The sequence below is a fragment of the Pagrus major genome, chromosome 17 (assembly GCF_040436345.1).
Source record: "Pagrus major chromosome 17, Pma_NU_1.0".
In the NCBI taxonomy this organism is placed as follows: Eukaryota; Metazoa; Chordata; class Actinopteri; order Spariformes; family Sparidae; genus Pagrus; species Pagrus major.
The window spans coordinates 20803281-20822431 of NC_133231.1; the positions used below are offsets into that span (position 1 = coordinate 20803281).

Genomic DNA, 19151 nt, shown 5'->3' on the forward strand with positions numbered 1-19151 from the left:
TCCTCTGCTCTTATCCTCCATCACTTTGGCATTCCCAGGCTGTCTCTCGTCTCCTTCTTTCATCCTTCCATCCTCCTAGCACACTTCCTCTCCTCCTTCCTTCTTGATTCATTTTCGTCTTCACAGACGAACGGTGGGAAATATGGAAATGTCAGCGTGACCAGGCAGGGGATCAGAGAGAACTGTGTTAATATGGCAGGGCTGTCGCAGCACCATCAGCATAATGTGTGTGTGTGCACATCATGTGGGTGTTAAAGACATAATGATAGGTGACAGTATTTATGATGGTGACATCTGACCACTTGGAGGATGTGGAAGAGGGCAGCTTGTGTGTGCACGTGTTTGTTTGTTCATGTGCGTTTGGTTTTCGTGGCGTTTCTTGTCTGTCACCTGCAGGCAGTAGAGCTACTGTAAGTAGAGCAGCGGTGACACAAGGCTTCTGTTCTTACTCTCCTCCCCTCCAACCCTCTAGTTCTCTCCCTCCGTCTGTCTCCCTCTCTTGTCGCTCCTCCTTTCTTCTCAGTCGTACCCTTGAACCGTCTTTTATTCTCTAATTCCCTTAGTTCCTCTCTGCCCCCGCCTCTTCACGCTCTCTTTTCTGTTTAATATGACCAATGCTCTCTAAATATTTATACTGACAATTACTATTTCAAATGCCACTTGCCTCAGGATTTTCCAAAAGTCTGTTGTTTCCGTGTACACGCACACGCATGCACACGCTGACTTTTCTTCTCTGTGTCTGCTGTTCTAATGACACAGACGCTCTGAGTCTTCAGAGCTGGGGTGTGGGGACCATCATGGAAGATGAAGCCGTGCAAGACTCTGTATGTCTTGTGTGTAATATTCATTTCCCCGGGGCTGTATAGAGTCTCATAAGGCCAGCCTGTCTCTCATCTGAGCTCTGGCAGGAGTTGACCTGCGTTGGCTCTCCTCTTATTGCCTCTGAATGACAGACAACAGGTCCAGCTCGGCTCTGCCCCCACATAATGTGTGTGGACGCAGCAGCTGTGCATGTGTGTGCATGTGTTTGCGTGTGAATTTGCACATGTGCAAACAAGCGAAAACCTGAGGCGGGGTAACTTTATCTTCAGTGCCACATTGTTTAACAGCCTGCGACATGTCAGGCTCGTTCCATACACCCTAATCAAGACTAGTAATGAAGGGTTTCAAGAAACCTTCATCCCCTTTACTCTTTCTCTGCGACGCCGTTTGGTAACCAGAGTACAGCTCCCATTCCCAAAGCTAATCTGTTGTTAGTCAGACCAGTTCAGGTAGATTGACGGAGACTTGTAGCTTGATCCTCTCTAAATGCTGTAGACATCTGAAAGATCACAGGCCAGGAGCTCGACAATAAAGCTGTCATGTGTATGAGTGTGTGTGCGCATGCTTTTGTGTGTCCCCTTGTGCAGATATGTGTGTCTATGACAGGAAAAAAACGAGCGAGCTGTTCCTCTTTCCAGCCCAATAAGGCTCTGTGCTGCTCCCACGGGCTGCTTAGTGGTTGTCCGGAGGTTCCTCTGTGGCTACAAGGGGGTTGTTTTGTGGTTGTAAATTGGGCTGGTCCTGTGAGAGCTGGTGTTATTCTAGGAAAGGCTTGTTTTCCTCCACTTTCCCACTCAGTTTGTTGCTCCTTCCTCCCTCTCCTCTTCCTCCGTATTGATATCTCAGATCTCCCCAGAGAAGGGGAAGGTGTGGTGTTTATTGCTCGTCAAAAGAGAAAGACAGCACTGGCCTTTCCTCTTATCTCCTAGCCTATGGGTTTCATGTTTTCGTGTGCGTGCGTGTGTGTTTTCCATCAGCCCTGCAGATCATATTAGTTTCAACACAATAGCTTTGGCTCAGCACAAACTGGTGGAACTAGTTCTGCAAGTAATTGTTTGTCTTTAGGGGAAATTGTGTTTCACTGGTGCTGTTATATGTGTGTAGCTTGCTGGTAAACACACTGTGAGCGAACACGCGTTCGCGCACGTAGCCCTGGCTGCAGACATTTGAAGTTGTGTATCCGCAGGTAATCCACTCTTACTTAAAACAGGTGCCATCTTGCTGACATACACTAATGCGCGCTTACTCATACAAGTAATTACATTTTCACAGAGACCTGGATTACACACACACACTCGCATACACGGACAGATTGTCGTTCTAAAGCTCCCTCGCTCTTACTGTTTCTCACACGCCCACTGACACAACACACCAAGAAAAGCGTATTTATTTTGACTCTTTGCTGTTACACAGGAATGTGTCGGCACAGCAAATGGCAGGCTATAGAAAAGCATAACCCATCCAGATGATTTATGACCTTAGTGCAAAAGAGAACTGGTTTTCCTCTTTTTTTTTTTTTCACCACACATCCTCTTTTTTTTCGGCCGCTCCATCCATACGCACAGTCATAGAGAGATACCAGACTCTTGGCCTACTTGCCTGGGTTCACTAATGCTGTCCTCTGTTGTACCAGACACTTCCACTCTCTCCTCATTTATCATCAGGAGGCTTTGTACCAACACGATCCCTCTGCTGCGTTTCCTCAACGCCCCTTCCTCGTTTGGGAATGAAGGAAACGGCCGACATTAATATTTCTCTTTCTCTGTTCCTCCCAGGAGCCTCAGGTCAGCGGGTGAAGGTGGAGCCGGAGGTGTCGTCGTATCCCGGCCAGACAGTCAACCTGCGCTGTGCCTTCACGGATGCCACTGGGATTCAGCTCACAATGGTCAGATACACACTGCCCTGATACAATTGTTTTCATTGTTTTCAGTTGGGATTTGATTACCCCTGGATACCGCCACACTCATATTAACTCTAAACTGGGTTTGTGGTGTGAAGTTCTAATGAAAATGTCTGTTTCATCCCGAAATTGCAGCTCATTGTGCTGACTTGTCACAGTAATTTGTTGAAATTGCTCAGGACTACAATTTGCTTTCACAATCCAAGCGAACAGACGATGGACATTTAGCGAATACACAATTTCATATTTGACTAAACATGTGGCTATTTCTCTGTGAAATAAAGCATTCGTCAATTATGCATCAAACTGATTGTGCTGGTGTGTGAGAGTTAGTCTCACAGGTCGACGAGAGCAATTCATTGCAATCAAAATAAACAATAAATGATATAATACAAGTCCAGAAGCCTTGTTTATCTGGCACATTAAACCTTAATCTAACAAATCATAGCCTGCAGAAATCATCCTACGGCTAGTAATAGGTTTTTTATCACATTTAGGCTTAATGTTTTATTACTCCAAACAAACAATACTAAGCTTCATTTTGCTTTAGGGGATTGAATATGGTAATGGAAACACTTCTTAGTTGCATCTCATTCAAGTGGGAAGTGCACAACTCTGCTCAGTTCCGCTAAGAGCAGCTGAGAGAGAGACAGTGTCGCTCCTGAAAAGCTTCACATCCATAGTCATACCTGCTCCACTTATTTGATTGTGATGCTGTGAACGCTGCCCCGTGGAGTTTACAGCAAAATGTGGAAGTCTTATAAAGCCCTCCAGTGTCGCTTATCAGTGCCATGATAAATGAGGGCTGTTGTTTTCCTCAGTCACTGTACGCATCCTAACTGCTGACCCCTGTGCCTCCTCCACCACAGGTGACGTGGATCTATGAGCCGAAAGAGGGCGAGAGGATCAACATCGCCGTGTTTCACCCCAACTTTGACCCCAACTACCCCGAGTCACCCGTCAAGGGCAGAGTCAGCTTCACACCCAGTCCCCCAAACCTGGCCAGTCCTTCCATCCAGATAAGCGAAGTTAGGATGACCGACGAGGGGAAGTACATCTGCGAGTATGCTACCTACCCCAGTGGCAATGAGCAAGGCATCACATACCTGGTCATGCTGGGTAAGGCACACAAATAATCTATATACTGCTTATGTACAAACCATTGACCATTCACAGATTTTCTGAGTCTAAAAACTAACGCTAACGTGGAAGTACGTTAAACCTGCATTCTTTCTAATGCCTTAATGCAAAAAGAAGTCCAACTGCTTATGAGAAAATGACTTGTCTTTACTTGATTTATCACCTCAGTAAGCAGTTATGAGTCAATGGCCTCAATCGCTAGTTTCAAGTGTTACGCATGATGTTCATTTAGTAAATTATGGTCCCATTTACAGTAAAAGAGACGTTAAAGCAGGAAATGCGTTAGGGTGTGGCTACCTTGTGACTAATGAGTGGATACCACAGAATCTCCACGGGTACTCAGTTAAATCTAATCAGTTTCCTCTCCAGCTCCACCCTCTCCTCCAAATATGGTCACTTCTAGCTTCAAAACTGACAATCTCAAGGCTTCAAAGTGGCTGACTTCACTGTGGGTTTACACTTGGTACAGACGAGGAAGCTAAAAAAGAAGGAAGGGTCATTACGTCAATGAAATTTGCTTTGGTACCAGAATGCGGTTTCAGTTGTATTACCATGCAGGAGAAACACCCTAAAACTAAAACATATCTACGTCGTATGACTTCTGAAGAAAAAATGCCTCCAGAAAATGAAAGACCACACTTCAGAGAGAGGGTTAACGACTGATTTTAAAAAAAAAAAAAAAATTAAAGAAAAATATTTAATTTACAAGTTGTTTGTGCCTTTATGGCTCCTGTTTGCAATGTAATTGTTGTCTCATCAGTGATATTTGGTTTGGACCAGCCTCATTTGGTCATACTGTTAACTGTTCTTTCGTTTTCTGGAGGCATTTCTTCATCAGAAGTCATACAACGTGGATATGTTGGGTTTTAGTGTGTTTCTCCATGCATCTCTCCTAGAGTTCAACACAGCTGTCACCACAGTCTGGCACCAGAGAAAGCTTTGGTGATGTAATGCACCTTTCTCAGGTTCGTTGTAACAGAGGAACAGACTCAAATTACAGGAAGAACACAGCGGAAGCAGGTGCGACCACACAGCACATGAAGGCTCATGAGTGATTTGATGAGTACAATGTAAACAATACGCTGTGGTCATCACAGTCACCCAGTCTCAACCCATTTTAACACCGATGGGATATTTTGGACTGATGTGTCAGACAGCAACCAGGAGATCCACTGATGTTTAACATAAGAGTAATGTTTCTCCAACAAAGAACTTTGTTTCAGTCTCAGCCTTTGGGGTTTACTTTGAAACTATCATCAGAAGCAAGAAACGTTGTCAGAAAACTACAGCTAACAAACACCAAAGCTTGAGTCTGAAAGGGTGCCTTTGTTGTTTTTTTTTTGGAGTACACAATGTTATCTACCGGTATTAGGACATCAAAACACCAAATGCAAGGTGATCTTTGGGAGAATGTTAGTTTATTTTATCTTTATCAAGTTCCTGCTGTATTTCCACTGGTTGATGTAAATATAGCAAAGATGCAGATGTTGAGGTAACAAGGCTATAGAGCTGCAACAATTAGTCGATTATTCCATTTGTAAAGAAATCAGTTGCAAATTATTTTGACAGTTGATTAAGTAATTTTTTTTAAGCGATGATGTCAAATAATTGCTGGTTCCAGCTTCTTAAATGTAAAGTTTTGCTGCTTTTCTTTGTCATTTATATTTGCAAAAAACGTCAGTTATTAAAAAATTACAACTCCATTAAAACTAAAACAAGCTTACACTTCCAAGCTTCCTATGAGACACAATTTTACCGATTTGTTTTTTTAATTTGTCAAGGTAACTTCCAATTTCTAGCCGCACAGAGCTTAGACAAGAAATACTCATGACATTGCATTTCTGCAGAAATTAACTCCAGCCTGGTGTACAGTACAAACCTTCCCCCAACCTCTTAAAAGCAAGCCTTGGAGATACACAGGAGCTCTGTGGTTGTAAATATTATTGTGGTTTTATGTCTCTGTCTATCAAGGGTAACACCCAAGCTGCTGGAATTGTTGTTTACCGACGTGTGCTCTTGGGTTAAAACCCACCACAGGTTTTTGCCTCCCAAGGACGTGCAACATTGTTAAATGCTCCCCTTGAAAATCTCTTCTTTTTTTTTCATTACAAATAGGAAAGTACCAGTTTTCAAGCCTAAATTGGCTCTTTGTCAGACACAGAGGAATCAAACCCAACACAGCCCCAGACTAATCTGTTCTGAAAGATCTATAGTTGGAGAGTTTCTCCATACTTCTGCACCATGAATGGAATGAGTAGTCAAAGCAATTTATAACAAGAGAACAGGCCAAGCGTCTTATACTGCCTTTATCAATTCCATCAGTGTTTCTTGCCAAAAACCTGTGTTTGGCAGCGTTTGCGTCTCCAGTGGAGTCTCTAGAGACTGGATGAATCAGTTGTTACTTTTTCAATTTGTCACCTGGTTGTCTATAGTGAGTGTGCTTTTACCTAAATATACATAAATATAAAAGTACTCACCACCTACCTCTCTCTCCATCCATCTCTCTAGCTCTCTCCCTCCCCCAGAGGTAGCATGCAGGTTAAAAGCATGTCCAGATCGGCTTAATTGCTATTATAAGTGGTATTGTCAGATCAATTGTGTTCTTGTTAATGCAATGGAACCATTGGTCTAACCTTGGCCCCGGCACCAGTGCCTCTGCTGCGCTCTCTTCTCCCTCCAACGCATCATGCCTCCCTGCCTCCCCTCAGGCACTATATTGATCTGGCTGCTTGTCATGCCTGCTGTCAGCTCCTGTCCTGCCTGCTCTCCTCTGATCCCACACTAGTATCAGAGACGGAAATTGAGGAGGTATAAGGGCGGAGGTAAGGTAGAGGAAGGGGTGGGGATGGCAGAGATCGTGTAGTGATTTAGAATTTGTGTATGGAAATGCACTAGACCAGGCAGGGAAATTGTTTATCAATGGAGGGTGATGGGGATAGAGAGGGAATGGATTAAAGGAATGGAGGGAGAGTGAAAGAAGATTTAGGGTTTGGGTGTGTTTGCACTGGCGCTCGTAATTGTTTATCAATGCAGTCTCTGGAGAGAAAACAGACAGAGAAGATGGAGAAGGAGAGGGGGTGAGTGGGGGGACAGAAGACGTTTGGAGATTGAGGTTTTGGATCTGCATTTGCCATGCTGGTGACTCAAATTGTTTATCAATAATGGTGCACATTATCTTTTCCCTCAGCTGTCTTATTTCCATTTTATCTATTTCTACATCCTTTAATCTTCTCTCTGCCACTCTGTGTCTCTTCCTCTCTCTTCAATCCGTCCATCACTCCATCAGCTAAGCCTCAGAACTCGGCCTCCACCGTAACAGTGGAAGCGGGCACTAAGCCGGTCGTCGTAGCGCGCTGTGAGTCCGTGGATGGCCGCCCCGCTGCTCAGATCTCATGGGTGACCACAGCCAGTGGCAACGAGACAACCGTGTCCAAGCCGGGTGCCGACAACACGGTGACTGTGAGCAGCGAGTACCGCATGGTTCCCACAGCAGCGGACAACGGGAAAGACATCAGCTGCGTGGTGGGGCACAGGACCCAGGTCAAACCTGAAAGCTTCCCCATGAAGTTAGCCGTTCAGTGTAAGAGACCACACACCCCCACACACACAACTCAGCTCTTATTATTTCATGAATTCCTCTGCTGTTCACACTCTAACATGATTGGGGTGACTAATTGAACTCATTGCTATTTTTTCTCCTCCTTTCTGCCATTCATCCGTCCTTCCCCCAGACGCCCCTCAGGTGACAATAGTAGGTTACGACAATAATTGGTACTTGGGTCGGACAAATGTGGTGCTCACCTGTCAGGCTACTGCCAACCCCGTCGCGCTCTCCGTCCTGTGGAAGACGTAAGTATCAGCACATCCAGCATCTTTTTGATCTTATCTCATGCTCTGTCTCTCTTTCTCTTATCTCTTTTTCTCTCATTTTCCCTTCCTTACCTTTCAGTCCCAGGTCCACAGAGCTGTAATCAGCGCTTTTATTATTGCCACTACAGCCCTGTGCTCTGATTATGGAGATAACCGTGTAATTTCTCATAATGGACTCTGTGATTCGAGATTTAACCCTCACATAATGAGAAACACAATATGACTCCCTCTGTCACTCTTTCTGTATTATCAGTTATTAGCATAACTGTGTCAAAATTGAAAAAAAAAAAAATCTGGAAATTTAAAATGGGGGAGATGAGATTTTGGGCCTGGCACCAGCAGTTTTGATTTTCCCCATGTCCCCATCATATTCTCCTCCAATGTGTGATAATGGATTGCCTTTTGAGGAAGGGGAAAACTGATTGGTTTTGCACTGCCCATCAAGATTAGTGGAATTTGATGACATTGCACAATACAGCACATTTCTGTAAATGCACATCTGTCTCACTGCTCTCATTGTGCCCAAAGTAAAACCACAATCCTTTTCTCATTTCTTTTTCTCTTTCCCTCTTTCACATGCCAATATGCTCATGTCCCTGCAGTCTTTCAGGAGAGTTGCCAGACACGGTGCAGATCAACGGCAACGAGCTGAAGGTGCTGAAGGTGGACGACGCTGTAAACACCACTTTTGTCTGTGAGGTCAAGAACCGCATCGGGATCGGCAAGGACCAGGTCACAGCCATAGTCAGAGGTGAGTTGAAGGATACAAACAACGCAACCCAACACATGTACACAAAAACGTATAAATACACAACATGTAGACCTGCACACTAAGACTAACGATAAATAAACAAATACTAAAGTATGCAAGAATTTGCTACGATTTCTTTATATAGAATCTGAAGCAATTAATAGGATATCGTTATGTTTTTAACAACCAATTACTAAAAATGTTTTAGTGAAAGAAAATGATGGCATACGTTGGCCTATGTATTTCAACAAAGGAAAATAACAAAAACAGAAATGTTCCCATTTTAAACAACCTTTGTAGCCGTTTGTGTATAGATTTCTGCGTTTACGGGGTGTACTTGAATGTAACATGAAGTCCCTGTCAGCAACCACGCACTTAGCAGTACAAAGCAATGTAGATTTCGGAGTTTATGAAGTGCACCTGAATGCACCATGAAGTCCCCGACAACAGAGGACAGAAGCGTGCCTGTGAAAGACGCCAAATGTGGTCGAGACTCTCAACATAGCTTATTTTATTACATTAATGTTTTGGTGCAAACATTTACAGACCAGTGTGGCAGATAGCCTTCCAAGATTTACACGCCAAACAGAAAATCTACCCGCATTTGGTGCGTTTTTTCTGTCCTTGTTGATGTGTTTATCGCGCACGTTCGAGTAAAATACGATTTACCGGTCAGCGCTATTAGCATGTGCACAAACACTGCTCAAGATGTAGGTCAGATAACATTTGAAACATACTTCAACCTGCTTGGAGCACAATTATGTGACAAAAGAAGCAAATAACAGAAATTTTCTTCTTGTGCACTTCTTTGTAATATGATGAATTAGCATTAGAATTGCGCCTGTCATCACAAATCCACCCATCAGCCGCTCTAAGTAGGTTAAATCCAAAATGAAGTGTAATTTGCACAAATTGCAAACGTCCTAAAACACTGATAAATTGTGCAGCGTAAATGTGTCAGTAAATCAGCGAACATCTCAGAAAATGAAATGAAAAACACATTTGTGGCTCACTTGGGTCTCGTTCATCATCTAAACCTTCCCCTGGCTTGTATATGAAAACATTTATATCCTCTGAACTGATGAACTGGAACCAAGTGCACTTTCATCACACATGCAACACATTTTCCTGGTGTGCTGAGCTCTCATGTTTTCTCCAGGGACTCACCTTGTTCCGCCTCACATGGCTTATGAACACACACATAACAGACATATTTGGTGCTGAGGGACTGTCTTGGGTGTGTAGTGTAGGGCTAGAGGGTCCAGCTGCTCTGTCCATGAGGTGTGTGTGCGTGTGTGTATAAAGTATGTGTGTAACTGTTTGAGGGCGTGTTTGTGCATGCATTTGCATGCTTTGGGGTTCTGCTTTTCTTGTCTCTCTTTCAGTGTCCTATTCAGAATGCATGTCACTTTTCCATTTCTCTTTGCATGCACTCAATAACACTGTAATATGAAAATGTGTCTGCCTCTGTGGTACCCAAGGTCTGTCTGTCCGCTTTAAACATCACACAGCGTTTACAAAGTGGTTGTTCACAAGGTTTTTAGAGGTAGTTTAGTTAGTCCTTCTTGCAGATATTTTCTCTTCTCTTCTTTTTTTTCTCTCCAACCCCCGAAAAGTCACGATCACACAAGCGACCGAGTAGCTTCTCAGCAGTACCCTTGGCTATCAGTAATGACAGGACGGACTAAAGCGAAGCAAATGAGCACTGTTCATTAGAGACAGTGTCTTGAAGATAAGGCTGTAATCACTAAAAGTGATACATTTGACTCAAAGCGACACAGCCATTGACTTTGAATTGAAGGGGATTTCAGTGTCGCTTTGGGTTCAGCTGTGGCCAGACTTGTGCTGATACACTCTGTCTGTCTGTGTGCGTGTGTGTGTCCTATTTGTGTGTATTCAGGTGTAGGCATCTGTCTGTGTGCTGTTTAGCTTGTGTAAACTCAAGTCTGGGAGTTTAACCATCCAAAGCGGTGAAGATGGAGAAGTGTCTCTCCTTGAATTCCCCTCTGTTCCTCAATAGTTTTAGCTGCACCCCTCAGCTGGGTTCACTCTGCATTTCACCTCATACAAAATACATCCACCTCCACTCTTCTGTAGTATGCCTGCACTTTACCAGAAGTTACTTCCTGCTGACATGGGGGTAAACCTCACCCGTAATGGGGAAAAAGTGCATTTCTCCAGTGGCTCCACTTTAAAAGCAACCCAGCTACTTCATGCCCTCATTTTCTTTCTTTTTTTCCCTTGTCCTTTTCCTCAGTCTCTACTTCTTTCTTTCTTTTTCTCTAACCCCCATCTTTCTTCAAGTCCCTTGGCTCGTTATGGTGCCACAGCATGCGTCACCACTCCTCTGGGGCCATTCTGTACTGCTGCCTCGTAGTGTAACTGCCTTCTGTAGCACAAAGGATGTCACCATCTCCTGCTGTGCATTACATGCAACAAGCAGGGGAGATACAAAGATCCTGGGAGCGGAGGGAGGAAGATGGAGGCTGCTGCTTTTAGAGTAAAAAGCCAACAAACGTGCACCCAGATAAATCAGTGCCAGCATGCAATCCTCACACTTAGTGAGGGAGAGAGCATGAGGGATGGAGGGAGAGAGAGGATGCTGACGGCATTTAAAACTCCCATGGGAATCTTGTGCCACTGCATCCTATCTCCTCCGCTATTGGCCTCTGCTATCTCACAGCATAGCGTGTGTGTCTGTCTGTCTCCAAGCCTCTCAGAGCGGATCAGTCACCCTTTGCTGCTTCAGCTCCTGGCTGCTTCTCTCCTCATTCCACCATCCGTTCCTTTCTCGCTCGGTCTTTTATCCTACATTTCCACTGCCATTCTTCATCCCACTTTCCTCATTTTTTCCCTCTTCCTCTCTCCTTTCTTTCTGCTCTCGCTTGTCTCTTCCAGTGTTGAACTTCCCACAGTTTCCTTGTTCTGTCATCTCCCTGCTCTATCTCGCAGGCCGGCCACCTCCTCCTCCCTCCTTCCCACTCCTCTCTTACTCACTGGCAGAAGAGGAGGAGGAGGAGGATAAGATGTGAGCTAAATTCGCCGGCAGTTAAGAGGTGACTGAGGCAACCAGCAAGTGTCAGAGTGAAGGAGGTTTGCAGAAGGCAGCGAGATGGCGAGAAGCCTTAAGAAAGGGAGACTGAGTCAGTATTGGTTGGAGAGAAATGAAAGAGTTGATGACGGTCGAAACGGAGCGAGAGAAAGATGTGGAATGACTCCAGATGGGATAGCAGACCTGTGGAGGCTAATGTGAATGCATGTAGACAAACAGGGCTAAGAGGGGCCGACAGGCGTGAAATGGCCAGCACCTGCTACATAGCAGGTCCCCCACTCCTCTCTACCCCACAGCTGCATGACACACAAACACACACATGGATCTGCACACTTGCTTGTGTGTGTGTGTGAGTGTTTGCCCGTGTCCTCTGCCCTCAGTCTTGTCCTGTGCTCCCGGAGGCAGCTAGAGGGATGGATGTCCTCTCTTCTCCTTGCCTCTCCTCCTCTCATCTTCGATCCTGCTGCTTAGTCACACAGGCAAACGTATCCTATCCTGCTCTCCCCATCCTCTCTCCTTCGATTTATCTCCCTCGCGCTATCTCTTTCGCTGCAGTTTGCTCTTTTCATTGCATCTCTCATCCTCTCGGTTAGCATATGCTCTCTCCTCATCCTCCTTATCTCTCTCAGGTTGTCTTTCAGCCTCCACAAGTCTGGCGCTGATCTCCCCGCTCAAAGAAGAGACTCCTGCCCCCAGCATTCTGTCTCTCTCTCTCTCTCCTGCTCATGCAAGGCTATCTCACTCTCTCTCAAAAGCTTAACTCTTAAATACCAGTAGCTCTTCCTTAATCACAGCTTAGAAGTCTCCATCCTTCCATCCATCCCTCCATTCCAGACTCCTCTCTCGGGGGTTCGTGTGTGGCTAACCCAGATTCCCTCCATCTTCCGTCTTGTTCCCCTCCCCCCCCCCCATCGTTCCTCACAGGGGTGGTTCAGCTAAATCTCAAAAAGTTACATGTCCCCAGACGAATCCCCCACATTGTCCGAGGGGCTCCTCAGTTCAACGGAAAAGAGATTTCCTCTCAATTCGGTGCATTCTCTTCAATTTTCAGACTCATCTAAGGAGACAGTTCAAGGGCAAGGAGCTTGGCCATTTTCCTCCATTGGGTTTCAGGGTGTGTGTGTGTGTGTGTGTGTGTGTGTGTGTGTCTGCCTGTATCTGTCTGTGTCTGTCAGTGTGTGTCTCCGGCCATGCGAAAAACAGCCAGAGAACAGGTCTGATGGAGCCAAGTCTCCCTCCAGCCTGCAACTGGCCCCCTGCCCACCCCTCATTAGCACACACTCGCCAGCATGCGCACACACACACACACACACACACACACACACACACACACACACACACACACACACACACACACACACACAGCTCTGTTCAATAAGTTAACATGCTGACAGGCAATACTACCAAGCTATGCTCTAGGTGCAGCCCATCCCAGCATCAGACCACTGATGACCATTAATGGTGTGTGTGTGTGTCTGAGTGTGTACGAGAGTGTGCATGCGTATGTGACCATGCATGTTTTTGGGAGGCTGCAGCAGGCGTTACTTCTGCTCCATCTCCCTCATTACTTGCGGTCACTTGGAGCTTACGGTCGTGCTGGACGTGACTTCATAAGGAGCATGCTGTTTTTTGGCTTCCACAGTATGGTGTGCGTGTGTGGGAGGGGAGGGGAGGGGCGAGGGTGCACAGTTACTGTAGTTATGCATGTTTGTTTTACTGTTTTTTTTCTTCCCCTTGTTATCCACACAGCATGCATATTGCATTTTTTCTGCTGGCTCATCCAACAGCATGTGTTTATAAGATGTCCTCTCCTCACCTACTTAAATAGATTCCACTGGTGCTTTGTTAGGATGTGTCTCGGTCTGTGGTGGGCCTGCACTGGGAGCCTGGGGTGGCTCCTTTTACATCTATCTCTTGAATCTTTCAAGTGTTGTCTCCAGAAGGGTAGAATAAAACATGAATGATGATCCACAAAAGGATTTACCAGCAAAGACTTTGAGAGAGATGCATGCGAACTGACTTGAGCGACGCATTAAAAATAATTGGATGAGTGGAATTTGGGGAGAATTTGCATTTGAATTTTAGGATAATTCTCTTTGATGTGGCAGCATCCGGCCCAGAGTTTGCACAGAGATTGTTGCCAGGTTGCATGTGCCGGAGCTCCGCGGGGCCCGAGGTGATAATGCATTTCTTGTGTTCCTGTTACAAGTGGACACTGAGGGCCGGCTCTCACTCTCATGTGTGTGAACAGGAATGTTTAGCACCGCTTGGGGGTAGAATAGTAGGGGAGAGAGGCAGTGTGCTTGGGGAAGCTGGTGGGAGAAATTGAAAGAAAGGATGGGAAAATATAACCCCAAGAAATGAGAATTTTTCTCCCTAGGCATATGGTGAAAATGAAGCGCAGAGAGAAGAGTAACATACGACAGGGACACAAATGTAAATTGGAGGGATGGCAGGGAAAATGGATTTGGAAGAGACGCAGGAGACAGCTGGTGAAGTGGTGGCAGAGATGGAGAGAAGAGAGAAGTGGCAGAAATGAAAAGGAAGAGAAGAGAATAGAGGAGCGCAGGTGTAGTCGGCAGTAGACGGCTGTTTTCTCTCTTGACAAGAATCAGTGTTAGAAGAGTTATTCTGTCAGCTCTCTGTACGCTTAACAAGAGGGGCGGCTTCTGTTGGATTTCAAATGGGAATGACAATAAAAATCGGGCTGATTCGCTACTTTCAAATTTAGGCAGGGATTTCAAGAGCAGCGTCTACTTGTTAATCCTCTGCAGCGGCTGGTGAAAGTGCACAGAGTGGAAAGGAAAGCTCGAGCAACAGAAAAAGGATGTTCGGCTTAGCTAAGGATCCTTGATCACTTTCAATCAGGGACTTAAAATTAAAAATTAATTTGCTCACTAGACTTATTTGGTTTTATTGTGTAGCCCATCAAACCTGAAGGAAGCAGGAACGAATGATGGATAATAAACAGATTTTATTCAATAAGAAGTTTTGCATCATAAGTTTTGATCTTGAATGCTTTGAACTGTGTGAAAGTGGGAATAACGTGAATGCAGGCATCGGTTTTCACCTCTATGAGTCGGCTTACTCATTTAAAGCTCTGAAGAAAACAGCTTGTTGTTCATATGTCCTTGTAAAATAACCTCCATTCTGAGATCGTTTTTAGTCAAAGTGCTTCACAGTTCAACAAGTGCAACCACATCTGTGGAGCCTGACCCTTAACTCGGGCAGTGTCAGTTCAGTACTCCACTGAGTTATAGATGATGACCTCATGAGGAAAACACTCACAGGGACTGTGGGGAGTCGTCATACTCCCAGAAAGCACTTAGAGCCCTGAACCCATGGCCCTGAAAAGTCTATGCAAAGCAGAAACACTGTCACCATTCTCCTAGAGGCTTTACTCGCTAGGAGTGTCTTAACTGGGCTGGTATCAAACCTCAGTACTTGGAGTACTGACTAAAATGTGTCCATGGCACCAAGTACTGAGAGCTGGCTTTGAATGCATAGTCCGATTCTTGGTGTGCTTTCCTTCATTTTGATGTAATACTTCCTGATTTATGTAACAATTTAGCTACTTTTGGACTGTATTTTATTCAGGCAAAGTTCTGTTTGGCTGCTAATGTAACTTGTGCATTTAAATAGGCTACTATAAGGCTACTACTTCTAGAAATATTCCTCTAGCTTAGGAGTCAAGAAGAGCATTGTTTTTGTAGTAGTGACATTGGTGTTGAAACTTTGAAAGTTTCCGATTTACGATGGCAATTAAAATACCAAACAGTACCCTACCTTAATCTTACCTGGCGGCTTCCTTCTCCGCATAAGCACTTGCATCTGTTGCTCTTGAAATGCCTTCTTTAAAATATAGTACTAATAACACTGCAGAGGTATGTCGAGGGACTGGGAAGTGCAAGTTCAGAGAATGAGCGCTATATTACTGACGAGTCATGTGGGACATCTTTGCAACCTTGATTTAGACACTGGTACTTCTCTCTGGAGTTTTGATGCACAAACAGAAATACTGCACATTGGGTGGTGGAGCCCTAGATTTACTTATACCCTCCTTAGCCAGTCTGCACTCTAAGAAAGTCTTTGTTTAATTTAATATAAACTTAAAATGGCTTCTTGTCGTCTGTGTGTGTGTGTGTGTAACGTGGCAGACGTGACTAAACCAGCAGTGCTGCAGTAAAAATGGACACTCATGTCGGACCGACGGGTGCTCCAGCAGTGCAGAGATGGGTGCCAATCTGTCCCCCTGCTCTACGTTCATGGCTTCCAGGAAGAGTTGTCATTCCGCTGTGTCACTTTGTCACTCACTCACTCCGCGCCCCACTACTCCTCTTCCTCCTCCTCCTCCTCCTTCTCTTCCTCCTCCTCCTCTTCTTCATCTAATTTCCACCCTCCACTCCTCCATCCATCATTAATCCACCTCCTCTGCATGGCCTCCACCCGTTCTGCCCCGCACACGCCATACCCTGCTTCGTTAAAAAGTGTGTGTATGTGAATTGCACTGCCACCCCTCCCCGCCTCGCCTTGTGATTTGTGGTAGGCCTTGGACAGACCCTGGTCGTTGAAGGGCAACACAGGGGGCTGCGACGTTGTTGTGACGTGGCTGTGGGAATGGGGACAGGAGCAGCTCTGAGGGAGATGAGGAAATGTCAGTGTAGGAAGAGGCTCAGCACACACACAGACACACACTTGACTGTACTGACACCTCAGCACTCTTACACACTTCATTGAATACAGTGCAGACCAGCTCCACTGACATCATCCAACTCCTACCTTTCTTTCTGTGTTCCCTCTCCTTTTTCCTCTCTTATTCTCCGTTTTATGCTGTCCCTGTTTTCCCCCGTGCCCTCTTTCCATGTTTCACACTGTTCTCTTGATTCCTTTTCTCAACCATATTCCTTTCTTCCTTTTTCTCCCTCCCTGCCTCTCCTCCCTCCTACAGAGCCCTCAGTGAACCCATCCAATGCTGGCGTGGTGGCAGGAGCTGTGATTGGCTCCCTGCTGGCTCTCCTTTTGGTTGCTGCTCTCATCGCCGTGCTCGTCACCCGCAGCCGCAGGCAGCAGCAGGGTTACCGTGCCAACGGCGGCAGCGACATGAAGACACGCATATTTGGCGCCGGCAAGAAGGCCAGCAAGAACGGCACGGGCGGAGGAGCGGGAAGCGGCGGTGTGGGGGGCGGTAACAACAACGGACCCATCTACGTTTACAATGAGAGCTCGTCCCATCAGGGCCTCGGAGAGAAAAACAACCACCACCAGCCGCTCACCATGGGAGGCCGGCCTGAAGTTGTTGCCACTACACCCACCGCCCAGGATATCCTGCTGAGCAATGAATTAGATGACGGGGAAAGGAGGAAGTTTGACGAGCTTGAGGAGGAGGAGAGGTATGACCACTTCTCCGGAGGAGCCCCCATCCTTCAGCTTCGCCCACCTCACGACCAGGACGATATTATTGGCGACTATCTGGATGATGACATGGAGTCCCAGCGGGATGGCTCGGTCATCTCGCGGACTGCTGTCTACGTATAAAGGAGATAAAGAGGAAAAGGAGGAAGAGAAAAATGGAGGGATGGAGGAGTTTCCTCCTGAGGATATTGTGGCTCTAGGGGTCTCTCCCCTGTCTGATAGAGAAGAGAAAATAATACCACTTTTATTTTTGAAATTGATTTTAAATATAGCCTATTATTAATCACAGTGCAGCCCCCAGAATGGACTGAATGAACAGGAGGGTGTGGTATTCAGAAAAGGAGCATTGCTGTTATCTGGTCCCTAAGAACTGAAAATCAAACAGAGAAAAGAAACAACCTGTCTCCCACTGCTTCTGCACATGCTACCGCTATCACTGGGACCTTGACAAGGACTCTTGACAGACAGACTAAAAGAGAGAAACTATGTAGTGTGGGAGTAATGGAATCATGATACAAGCTTGGCTATAGAGAAAGCAACTCACTTGCATATTCACTCTTATCTTCACCAAAACAGTAGAAGTGGAAGGTGTTGTCAAGCAGTTACGTGTTGCCTGCTATTCTCAGTCCTCCTGTGGGAAACCTTTTGTTTTGGTAAAGCGTTGTGCTTTGACAGCTGGTGGGTAGTTAGTAGCTAGTGATGGGTTGGGAGGGAAACATTTGAAGGAGTAGACGGTAAACATCAGGTGATTTCAAGAAAAGAACAATGTATTTGCTCTCGTCTGCTGGTTTTCATTTCTGCTCTCTCTGCCTTTCTCTCAAACTTCAAAAAAACAAAACATTTCTGCAAACTAACAGCGACTGTAGACACTCTTGATTTTACACAATTTAAAGGAACATGAGGTCCTTATGTGCTGCACAAATACAAAGAGCAGCTGAATTACACAAAGTAAGTTTGCAGAGTTTGAATTCAAGTTCATAACAAAGTATTCACATGCAAACTTTCGTACTGTGCCTGGAGGTAAAGAGACGGTAAACAAGAGATGAGGGAATGAGGTGTAGCCGATCTGACAGGGTCAAGGGATGGAGAGAGGGATGCAGGAGGACGAGAGAGGAGCACGTCTCTTCTTTTCTCTTCCTCCTCATGCGCGTCTCCTCAGAGCGCTCCTGACAGGAGGAGCTTGATTGGTAATGAGCCGTGAAGTCGCTCGCTTAGCCGGGACCAACAGATTGCCACCACTTATCGTTTATGACGTGGCAATTCCCCCCCACCTCCCCACCTCTATCTCTCCGTCACCCTTCCCTCTCTCCCTCTCTCTTCATCCCTTGCTCCCAGTGTTTATGGGGAGTTTATGATTTATCCGGGGCAGAGTCGAGGTCAGGGCCACAGAGAGCAGGGGAGTATTTTACTGCTCCTGATGTGTCAAACGCCCCACTTACTCTATTCCGGCTCGGCCTGCCATGACATGCCAGGACTGACTAATCCACCTGGAGTGGCCACGTTGCCTCCACTGCACGGACGCTGCAGCTTCCTCCTTTTCTTTAGCAAATGGCCGGATGTAACAGAACCCCACCTCTAAAGAACGGCCACGTTAGGTTAGATAGATTTTCAATAAGATCATCCAATATTGCTCTCCATTAGCGGATGTTGTTAAATGTAGTGAATTGATCGGGAGACATAAAAGGTTTTGTTCACAGCGACGCTATGGGAGTCATATTGACTAACAAGCAACAAGCGGTGAAATGGCCCTTTATGATGCAGCTTCAGGGCTGATTGTCTCCTGACTGTTAATTTATCCTTCTAACGAGCCACCGGAGGCCTGCTCAGGCAAATATTACTCGTGGCTACTGTACACTGCTGTCTGTGAGGCTCATGGTGTGTATTGTCTTGTATCTATGTAGCCACTGGAAGACTGTGATGGACAATCTTGGAGAGAAACGCTCCTGTAGCTCCTCTAATCATGCTTTTCCTGACCTTCTAATGAACTCCCCCTTGACCCGCTGGGGAATCTGGTGAGAGCAGCTTCTCGATGACTGTACTGGCCTCTTGTAAGGCCGAGCCAAGATCTGGGTTGCAGTTCGCCGTAGGTCACGAGGTGAAATGCAGGGTGACCCACTGCCAAGGGCGAGGAAGACTGCGCCTGCCCGCATTTCTAATCAAAGCTGCTTTTAACCTGCAACTATAGATGCGAGAAACCTACAGCG

General features: G+C 45.8%; 1 protein-coding gene across 2 annotated transcripts in view; it reads left to right on the top strand.

Annotated features, from left to right (window-relative positions):
- LOC141011449 (nectin-2-like) overlaps positions 1-19151 on the top strand; it is an 82167-nt gene that overhangs the window by 27625 nt on the left and 35391 nt on the right. The window contains exons 2-7 of one of the 2 annotated variants that reach the window (XM_073484609.1): positions 2598-2707; positions 3592-3841; positions 7149-7442; positions 7594-7711; positions 8335-8483; positions 16484-17157. In XM_073484609.1, coding sequence (XP_073340710.1) covers positions 2598-2707; positions 3592-3841; positions 7149-7442; positions 7594-7711; positions 8335-8483; positions 16484-17070 — 1508 coding nt within the window. In that variant the 3' untranslated portion in view covers positions 17071-17157. Of the gene's footprint in view, positions 1-2597; positions 2708-3591; positions 3842-7148; positions 7443-7593; positions 7712-8334; positions 8484-16483; positions 17158-19151 lie in introns of those variants that run through there. The other variant, XM_073484610.1, reaches the window with a different exon arrangement.